The following is an 11,488-nucleotide window of genomic DNA, read 5'->3' as shown; positions in this document are numbered from 1 at the left end:
TTAACATAATACGTCTTAATTGTGTGCTGCGATATACGGACATAGAGCAGAGTATTGTAATGCTCAATGTATGTTATCCGTTTAATTTCTTTGTTTAACAGAGAAAAAGAAAAGGGGGAAAAAAATCAAAATTTAAACTGATCACACAAATATAGGCTGATTCAATAATAGCTATGCTAACCATGCCTAGCATTAGACAGCTTAACTAATTGGACATATTATTCAGTGTGCTTCGTTACACTCTCTTACGTATTACACAGTCAGGTTTCACATGAACAATTTTTTTTAGTGCATACTTAAATATGTTTCAAAAAACATTATTTGTCTTATATTTTCATTCTTAAAAATTTTTTATTACATTAAAACCTTTAAACTTTATAAAATTAAAATATATAAATCTTTTTTTAGTTAGATTTATCATTTTCACTTGAACAAATAGATCTTTAAAAATATGTTGAAAAATATGTTCATACCCTAACTCAAAAACATTAAGTCAAACCCAAAAAGAATAAAAATCACCCAAAAAAGTGACTTTCTCTACTTACCCAACCTCTTAGAGGTCGGGTACGGCAAAAAAAATTCTATCCTACTTATCTGAATAAACAATAGACTCCTAAAATATCTCCTACAATCTCTCCACTTTATCTAGAAGGGAGAACTCAACGAATTTCCAAAGATAAAGGAACCGTTATCCATCATCAAAGGAGCTACACTAACAAGGTGGTTATTTCTCTACTATAAATATGCTGACCCACTTAGGTATATTCAGAATTTAATCTACTAAAAACCTGCTTAAAATCCTTGCTAATTTAAATATCGGAGTTTCTTGTAGGTACCATTCCCACCTCCTCACGAGGAACTCGGACGTGGGCACTCCGATACTAGCACAAGTCGGACGCTGCCTCAGAAGGAGTCTAGACCTCACGTTCAGGCCCAAATCACCGTTTTAATTAAGTAACCCCCGGAACATTGGTGCCATTGCCGGAGACCTAGAAGTCTACATCCACGTATGGCGGACAACTAGTATGAAGGCGGTCATACAGCATCTGAGTCGGAACCAGAGCCCCACAACAACGACCTGACACTGGCATTACCTTCACCCCGAGAGAGAACAAACGGCGCCCGCAGGGAGGGAACACCAGGAAACCATCATCCGCAACGAATTCACTCGGAGGTCCACCCACCTGAAGATGAAGAACCTCCGCATCTGACGGAGATATTAGGGTTAGTTCACGAGCATCGCGACTGACTGGAACAACTTATGATGGAGGCTAAATGACAACGAGAAGCAGAGAGAGAATAACTAAAAGAAGTACGACGACGGAAAGAGTTGGAGGAAAAGCTCTTGAAGTTAGAATCCAACCTTCGAAGACGGAACGATCGGGCAGATCGGGAGGAAAGCTCTCTTGCAGGGGAAGATCCATTTGTTGAAGAGATCATGCGAGCCAAGGTTTCCAAAAATTTCAAGACCCCTAATATGGATCTATATGACAGAACGAACGATCCGAGGCATCACCTCGGCAATTTCAAAAGTCGGTTGTATCTAGCTGATGCTTCTGATGCAACTCATTGCAACGCCTTTCTGACAACTTTGACTAAAGCAGCAGTGAAATGGTTTGACATCTTACCACCCAGGTGGGTAACTTACTTTGATGACATGACAAAGAAGTTCCTTATCCGATTTACAATTCAGAAAGATAAAGTCAAGTATGCTCCAAGCCTGCTAGGGTCAAGCAAAAAATTGGAGAGACACTCCAAAATTATATGCAGAAATTCAACAAAATCTGCTTGAAAATACAAAACTTAACTCCTGAAGCGGTAATAATGGGATTGGTTAATGGCCTTAAAGAAGTGTCGTTCTCCCGATCCATTTCCGAACGACACCCGACTTCCTTGTATGAAGTACAAAAGCGGACAAAAAAGTACATCAACATGGTGGAAAATTTCTGACTTAGAGAGCCTCCCCCGAGGCTCAACTTGTCCTACCAAGCTCAGGATAAGGAGAATGAAGCTAAGAAAAAGGAAGAGTACAACTTGAAAAAGACTCGAAGATATCATAACTACACCCCACTCTGAGTTTCTCTCGTAGATGTTTACAGGGAGATATTGTAAAATCCAGTAAACTAATAAATAATTAACTAATATATTAATTATGAGCCAAGGGGATTAGGAAATTAAATTTTATGATCTAGAGAATTAATAAAATATTTAAAATACGAATTTAAGTACTAATTTTAAAAATTTTGGCCCAAAATTGAGCCAATAGACTAAATCGGATGAACCGGGTCTAAGTGGGCCCAAAACCACGTACACTACCTCTCATATATGAAAACTTTCAGCCTTCCTTCCCTTCCAATTTCCATTCCACGCAGCAAGGAAGAAGGAGAGAACAAAACTCAAAACCCTCATTCTCCCCAAATTTCATTTTCACATAACCTTCGATTTAGAGCTCTGATTGACGAGTCGTTTGTGACCACGCATTCGTCTCGGAGTCCTCTTCAATTCTATTTAATTGATTTGGTAAGAAATCTCAAAATTCATGCCTAAATTTTTCTTCCCTATAAATTCGCATTTTTAGTTTTTGGGATGTTGAATTATTGTGATTTTGATTGTTTAGGAGTACTCTAACATTAATTATAAGTGGGTTTCACCCTAATTTTTGAGTGGGTAAGGTAAAAAAATTACTAAACCTTTGTTAATTAGTGAATTAGTGAACTCTTGTATTAATTATAGTGAAATTATATGAAATTAGGTTGAATATATGAGAAATTGATTTCAAATTGGTGAATTAGAATAAAGTTGTGATTATTGGAGCTTGTTGAGTTGATTTGGAACCCTTGAAAGCTGGTCAAGTGGACTTTGGAGACTTAGAAAATTGTGAAGACGAGATTTTGTGGTGCTTTGTGGCTTGGGGGGAAATCGACCAAGGTATGGTTTTGATTTTCTGTGGTTAATATATAATGTTGTGTGAACCTTAGACTAGTTGCGTAAGAATAGGTTTGAATTATGTGAATTTGGTTGGTTGATTTGATTAGATATGGTATGTACATGTGATGTGAATTTTTGATGTTAAATATTGGTATTGGTAAAAATTTTGAGTGGAATTGGTTGAATGAATTGATGAATTTAGGTGTTGTTATATTTGTGGAGTGATGAAGAAGTATGTAATAATGGTTATGAGTAATTGGTATTGTTTTGGTTATAGTTTGATTGGTTTTGAATTGAAAATTTTGAAAACTAGAGGAGTTGGCATAATTTGGTAAAAACAGAATTTTAACCAACTTTGGCGGGCCATAACTTGGCCCTCGGATTTTGAAATTGAGTGAACTTTGTTTCAAATTGAAGATGGTTATGAGAGCCTTAAAATAGTATAAAGATGAGGGAAATTGGAGGTTTGTAAGGGAAGTTATGAACATCAAAAATTAGGTATAGAAAACTGAACTCTGTGATGTTGCAGAAAATCAGAAATTCTGGTATGTACACCCATGCACACTATTGTGCGCACGCACAGACCAGAGTGTGTGTTGAGGCTTGTGCGTACACACGAGGGATATGCGCACGCACACCTTGAAATTTTACAAGTTGTGCGTACGCACATGCTGGGAATTCGTCCCTGTGCGTGTGTATGCACAGTATGATGTGTACGCATGATGCCTTATTTTTGCACTAAAATCCTTTTTTTAACTATTTGGCCTTTCCGGCATGCTTGTAAATCCATGTCTAAGGTCCAATATCTAGTGTTAGGTTGCAGAAGAAGAACAAACCTATTGGAAAAGTTAGTTTGATATTGTGGAAGAGTTGTGAAGGGAATAATTGAATTAATGATGCATGGATAAAATTAAATGATTGAGATATTAAAGATGATGAAGATTGATTTTAATAATGATTTTTTGAATAAATTGAAAAGATATTAAAAATGAGATTGAATTTGATTGTGATATGTTACTGAGTAAGATGTAGTGGCGTTGTCTACTTGCTCTGGGTAAAGGTTCGAGACACCGGATAAAATGCAAGGGTTGAGTTTTGTCACTCTTGCTCTGAGTTGAGAATTGTAATACTACTTGGGTAAGAGACAAGGATTGAGGTTGTCCCCTTTTGCTTCGGGTTATGCGGGTAAGACGCAAGAGTTGCGGTTTGGTCCTACTTGCTCCGTGTTGTGGTGTTCTGTCCAAGGTTTGCTACCGGACATGTCGGGTTTGGCTATATAACCGACAGATGAGACTTATCGGCCATAGGATAGACATGCATCATGTGCACTTGTATGTTTTGTTTGAGTATGCATTTGTTTTGGCTTGCCTAAGTGCTTAACTGTAATTAACTGCTACTTGATCTATTTGCTATATCTGCTATCCATACTTGTGCTTTCCTTATTTGTTTTGTTTGTGTTTGTTTCTGAGAGATCCCTCATGTCGGTGGAGAAGGTGCTAAGGGTTGTTTCACTTGGTGATTGGGAGGTTTGCAGAGAACTAATTAGGAATAGTTAGACTAGAAACCTTAGATATAAGTACCATAATTCGGGTTTAGTAAGAACTCTAGGATATTTATATGGGTTATTGGAGTTTAGGAATGTCTTTGACTTCCCGGAATCTTATATCTTAATCTATGATGTCTACGAAAGGCTTCGGCATATTCGTTATCAATAACAGAGACAGGGGTAAGAATAGTTAAATCTACTCCAAGTCAGACGGGACCTTAGACGACATGCTGTGAACTACTGAATGAGATATACAAGCTACACCTACAATACAGCAAAACAAAAATTCATCACTACAAATTAGACAAAACAAGGCAAGCAATCAAGAGGTCGGATCAATATCAAAGATTGGTACAAACATCTTGAACATAAAAAATAAGCAACACAAGCATTCACATATTCAAAAACAAGTTGGATCAACGTCACGAAACCCTCCTAGAACACAAATAGGTATGTTATATCTCCAACATATAGAAATAAGGCCATCTCCGATATAGAAATGACATCATTTGGAGGCAATATAGAACTCCTTATTCAAAATCACAGTAACAGCAAAAGAAAGCAAAGCAAAATCCCAATCTTTTAACAAATCTAATTCCCAGAATATGAAACCTCAAATTCAAAGTTGCAAATCACAAAGCAACATTTTAAAACTTCAAAACTAGCATTCATTCAAATACAGATACTACCAAGAATGTGGAAATAAAATAGAAATTAAGAAAATTTGGAATAAAGGACCAACGTTAAAGGAGCGTAAAAGCGAAGAGCACTTCAAACAGCAATATACGAATGGTCCTCTCCAAGAGAACGAAGCAAGACGTTCAAAAACCTCAAGATAAAGAAATCTTGAAATGGGGAACAGACACGAAGAATGGAGGAAGAAGAAGACGAAGGAGCGAACGGATGATGAAAACGGAGAAAGGAAGATGGAAAAAAAATGAAGTATTTATAAGACACTAGAAGCAAAAGTGACATTCGTACCCCTCATTAATGATGCGCACGGATCTCAAGAAAATCGCAACGTAATGCATGCTGTATCGTTAAGTAGTACAACATTTTAAAAAAATTTAAAAACACATCGAGTACCCAACCTCTTAAAGATAATATACCCGACAAAGGAAATTAAATCCACAAATATTCAAACTCGACTTCATAAAAGCTCAAACTCAAATAGAGACACTGTTCATAAGTTAGTTTGTTGGTCTAAGCAAGCATAGGGTTGATGACCAAGAAAATATTAACATTCTCGTTAATTAGGATAGAACCTTTCTCTCATTTCATGGAAAGAATTTTGAAACAGAAGTAACTATATATATATATATATATATATATTAAAATGCTGCTATATGAAATAAACCTATACTAAGTCATATTGTATTGATATTTGATCGAAAGTGCTTGATGATATATAGAAAGATCAATTACCAGTTTATCACGTTACCTCATTATTAACTTTAGGATACCAAGCAATATATATATATATTACGGATAAAATTTATCAAAGAATCGAGTAGATAGTTCTAAGTTGTTAAAATAGGGTAAAATACTATTTTGATCTCTAACGTTTAAGGTGAATTTTATTTGTCTTTAATGTTTAAATCGTTTTTTTTTTATCCCAAAATATGTAAAATGACATCAATGTAATTCTATCGATAAATTCTTCAGTTACACTTAAGGGAGATAATAACGTATTTGTTAATTATGACACTCACCATGAAGATAACCGCTAAAAAAAATATATAAATATTAATTTTAAAAAAATCATATCTGAGGTTAGAATAGAAAATCTCAAAGAGTGTAGTAGAGAAGAAAATCATGGCGTCTCTGGCTCAGCAGCTAAGCGCCCTGAAATGGTTTCCACTGCCGTCGATGTCTTCGTCTAGATCAACCACCACCCACAACCGCCGCACCCGCACCCTCCTTCCGGTGGTGTGCTCTGTGGCCTTATCAGAAGAGAGAGTGAAGCTGAAAAAACTATTCGAGCAAGCCTATATATAAGAGATATCGCACTGCTCTCATGGAAGGCATTTCCTTTCCCGTTGATTAGTTCATTGAGTCCCTCAAAAAGTATGATTTTGATTCCGAGGATGGCACCAAGGTTAGTTTGCTTTTGCTTTGGGGTTTTATTTTTTACTTTTTTTTTAACTGTAACGAAGTTTATTTATTACTAATTACATAAAATTTTGAAGTTGATAGATGGAGTTAATTTGTGATTTTTAAGAAAGATGACTTTGAATTGAGTTTGTTAAAATAGTATGTATTGATGAATAGTGAGAATGTTTAATTAATGTGTCATTGAAAATTTTTTTCATGCAATGGACCAAGATGAACGTAAATGATATGCATACTATGAAAAGTTAAAGAAAGAAAATACATGGCAGTTGAAGCAGAAGCAGGCGTTGTAAGGTTTTGCCTTTTTTTACTTTTTTAATTTATAATTTTTTTCCCATTCTAACGGTTACTTTCATTTTGAGTGCCACGATTAACAGTATACAATTATACATCATCACTTTCATTAAGTGCAACCAATGACAGATCCAGAAAATTTTGATAGTGGGGGAGAAATATATATAACATGATAAGTTTATAATAAAAATATTACGTTTACATAATAAATTAGTTATCAAATTATCTACTATAAATTTGTGTATATATATATATATATATATATATATATCATTTAACTTATTTTTAGTGTGTATTTTGTATTTCAAAATTTGTATTTTAAGATTTATTCTATACAAGTGATTATTTTATGTATACGTAGCATAATTGTTGTTATAATTATATTTTGTTATTGTAAAATATGATTAGATTTCAAAATATCTAATTACAAATTAAAATACTAAAATAGTAATTTAAACAATAACATATAATTTAAAATTTAATTTTTTATATTTCATATTTTAAAACCTTGACAATATAATTAAAATATTTTTTTGTATATGTCGTTAAACAATTATTTAAAACTCAACTTTCATACAATTAACTCTTGATGATATTCATAGTTGAAAAAGTTCATTTAATTAGTGTAGTTATTATGAAAAAAACTAAAGCTAATTTTAAAAGAAAAAAATATAAATGGATAGATAATATTCTTTCGAGTCGATTTCTAAGAAAAAATATTAATCTTATTTAAATTTGAAACTTGATCATTATAATGAACATCTAATATGAAGTTCTCAAATTGACTATCAAGTGTCAAAAGTTGAATAAAAAATTATTGTGGGGTCAAATTTAATAATTTAGTGGGGACAAATAAATATTATTATTATATACTACTCAATAAAATTCCAAATTATAGTGGGGGCGCTTGCCCCCACAACCTAAAGAGTGGATCCGTCCCTGAGTGCAACTGAGAAATTTAATGGTGTGATCATATAGATACTATTTTAAATGTTTTGGAATAAAAATAGGACGATTTAAACGTTAGAAACTAAAATAGGATTCACTCTAAATATTGAGGATCAAAACAGTACTTTATCCTTTTATCAATTATCATATGGTGGAGACTCAAATTTTAAATAAAGACGTTTGATTTCGTTCATTAATTAGATTGTTATATATTAGATTTTTGACATTTGATAAAGATTGAAACTGTTATCATTATTAAAATGTGTTGTTATATTCTTAAAATTATTATTTTAGCTTTGACACCAATTTTTTAGTTTATCTAAAATTTAAATTTGTAACAAATTTTGTTAGAGTATTATTTTATTTTTTATTATCTTTTATAAATTTTGTAATATTATTTTTTTATTACTATTTTATTATCATTTTGATATTTTTATTTTTTATGAATTTAATAATTTTTTATGAGTTGAATTTTTACTTACAATTTTTATAATTCTTTTAATAATTATTTTTTAAAATATCTATATTTTAGTCTACCAATTCTTATTACTAATTATTCTATTTTTAGTCTAATAAATTTTATTTATTTTTTAATTTGTTGAATAAAATTTATTACAAAATTGAGATTTAATAAGAAAATTATTTTGTATGAATTTAAAAATTTTATTTAAATTAATATTAGTTATAATAATTAATTTTGGTCTATTAGTTTGGATAATATAATTATTATTTTTTTAATTTATTTGTTGATTCAATTTTATTTATAATTTATATTTTTATTATTAATCCACATTTTTTAAAACACGTTTTTTAATTGTAGCTAAATAAACAACTAAAAAAAAAAATATTTTTACCGTCTTTATACGAAAGATATCCTTATCATATACCAATCCTCAAAATATATGTAAGTTAAGGAGAAGCTCATCAATTTAATGTCTCAAATCTATATTAAATTAACTTTAATTTGAAAAGAGATAAATAGCAAATTGGTACTCGAAAGATTCTTATACTGATAAAATAGTACTTGACTTTTAATATTGACCAAATAATCCCCGAAAGATTTTAAAATTTGACAAAAATATCCAAACGTAAAAGCATGTTGTCACTTTAAACAGAAAACACTGATATAATAACCAGAAGAGCTTCAATGATGGTGGCAAAGAGTTTTGATGGTTGTTTCAGTGATGAGGGGAGCTTACAGTTGCAACAATGGCGTTTTTGCATCTCATCCATTCCTCAGAACCCGACTCAGAACCTGAACACATTCATGGAACCTTTCCATCTGCTCCCTTCCTTCCTTCCACTTTGGAAGAACTCCAACAACCTCAACAGCAGAGCAGAGAGCATAGAGGGTCGTCGCAGCTTCCTTCTTCTCTCTCTCATTTCCGTCCCTTACGGGGGCATGATAGTTTAGGGATAGATTTCGGGCAGCGGTGTCGGAGATGACGGTGACGAGGCGGGCAACGACTCCCTCAGCAATGAGTCCAACCTTGTTGTGGTCATCGAGGCTGAGATTGAGAAGTAAAGAGAGAGCATTCTCATGGAGAAAATTGTAGTCGTGGGACTCGACACAGGAGAGTAACAGCGTGATAATTTTCGAGTCGATGAGACGGTGACGGAAGAGTGAGTTGCGCTTGGTGAGTCGAGTGAGTTGGTGGAGTGAATCAAGCTTGGAGGAAGAAGAGGAAATGGAGGAGATGAGGGAAGAGATTCGGGCTTCGGGTTGGGGTGAGGAAGTGATGGATTGAGAATTGGAGTTGGAGAGAGGGTAAAGTTGGTTATCATCGCAGCAGCAAGCTCTCCTCCTCGCCAAAAACACTATCGGAACTCTCTGCCGCCATCACTGAAGCTCTTCTGATTGTCAGATCAGCGTTTTTCATTCAATGTAATGTCATGCTTTTATATTTGGGTGATTTTGTGAAATTTTAAAATCTTTTGGAGATTATTTTGTCAACAATAAAGATTAAGTACTATTTTATCAGCGCCAAAATTTTTGGATATCAATTTAGTATTTACCTTATTTGAAAAAACAAAAAAATACCATCACGAGGGTTTCATCAAATAGTGCTTGCATTGCACTCAAAGGCACGTGCTTAAGAAGTGGCACTTATAACTCTACACAGATCAATCATCAAATACTTGCACCTAACCAACATTATAGTTATCCAATCCATCCTATCCTATACATGTAGTAAACAATAAACAATTATTGCATAAAAGAGCATTAAACTCTTCCATTATTAACTGGACCATTACTTCATTTCTACTCACGGGGGACATCATCCTTTTTAGTAGGGTCCCATTTGCTATGATTGCTGCCTTTAGTTTGCAGCTTGTTTAAGAGCGTCTTCAGTTCTTCATATTCTTATATGTAATTAGAATCGAGAAACGTCATGGGTAAAACACAAAAAAAAAATAATAATAATAATAATAATAATTCGTTGTTTTTATCAAAACTGAATATTATTATTTCGTTCAACATGTGAAGATTATAACTATGAGAGCAACCAGAAAAATATGTATCAAAACATATGCTCATATAATATATCAAGGAGAAGATAGCTACAACGCACGATTGGAAAATTTCTATTTCCTATTTTGATTCATTTTCTTTTTAGTTCTGTCCGATTATTTTTTTTAGTCAGTAAAAATATTTTTATTGTTCAATTTATTAACTAAAAATAAAAAATTTATTTACTCTATCACTGCGTGCATCTTTTATCACATATTGATAAATATTTTATATATTTATCTCTAATATTTATGTTTTTAAATATATATAAAATTAATATAACCCAACTAAAATAGTAAAAGATAGAACCGTCATCCAAATTAACAATGCAAAAAAACTAAAAGATAATATACATAAATTATTTACTAAATCATTTTTCATCACAACTATTATCAAAGGAATTCACATTTTTTATGACAACTATTCATACTCTAAAACAAAAACTATCTAGATTAACTAATATATTTACACTAACTATATCAATAGAAACTTCATTCATCACATTTATTATTCCTTAATAAAAGTATTTATTAATTTCTTAAACCTCCATTGTATACATTGTACAAATATTTCATTAGCTCCCTATACTTTCTCAATACATAAACATCCTTTCTTAATTTTTCACAATTTGTAAAAAGTTTTTCAATTGGAGCAAATTTATATTCATTCTTAAAGATTTAAAAAAACTATTGTTTTCGTGTTTGATTTTGTTGAAGAGAAAGAGAAAGAAAGAGAAAAAGAATACATGTCTGAAATATCTTAGCTAGCAAACTACTTACTATTTTCAAGATAAAGAAAAAAAATACAAAAATAAGTGCTAAAATTATTTTGACCCAACTTTAATTGGATCTTATAAATCTCTCGATCACTACCTTTTATTACAAATCCTAACTTATTAGAAGAAAGAGAGAAAATGTCAAACAGGAGGTTGCTTTACCTTTTCTCCCTTTTTTTGGCTTTCTTTTCTCTTCTTTATTCTTAAATGTTGTGACGGATGAATATTCCACAGTTCAAAAAAAAAAAAAAAAAAAAAAATCTACTTTTAGTATACCATTTAAAAAAAATAATCTATCCAACTGTTCGTATTTTTGCTGGTCGTGAATAAAAAACATATGAAATCTAACAATTATTAAACATATATCTTCTTC

At 32.2% G+C, this 11,488-nt stretch overlaps 1 protein-coding gene across 1 annotated transcript; it reads right to left on the bottom strand.

Annotated features, from left to right (window-relative positions):
- Positions 1-9,053: 9,053 nt before the first annotated feature.
- Positions 9,054-9,902, bottom strand: LOC107646845 (U-box domain-containing protein 8-like). The gene is made up of 2 exons (XM_016350993.1): positions 9,870-9,902; positions 9,054-9,659 (listed from the first exon to the last, which is right to left on the bottom strand). Exons 1-2 carry the CDS (start codon positions 9,900-9,902, stop codon positions 9,054-9,056), a joined length of 639 nt encoding a protein of 212 aa, XP_016206479.1.
- Positions 9,903-11,488: the final 1,586 nt, after the last annotated feature.

Source organism: Arachis ipaensis, chromosome B6, assembly GCF_059453495.1.
Source record: "Arachis ipaensis isolate K30076 ecotype BB chromosome B6, ASM5945349v1, whole genome shotgun sequence".
Taxonomy (NCBI): Eukaryota; Viridiplantae; Streptophyta; class Magnoliopsida; order Fabales; family Fabaceae; genus Arachis; species Arachis ipaensis.
This window is presented reverse-complemented; position numbering and strand designations above follow the sequence as displayed.

Excerpts from the sequence above, each read along its gene's own strand:
- LOC107646845 (XM_016350993.1), bottom strand. The coding sequence starts at position 9,902 with ATGCAAGCACTATTTGATGAAACCCTCGTGATG. Across the intron at positions 9,660-9,869 it reads TTGATGAAACCCTCGTGATG|AGAGTTCCGATAGTGTTTTT; the intron begins GTATTTTTTTGT and ends TGATGGCGGCAG.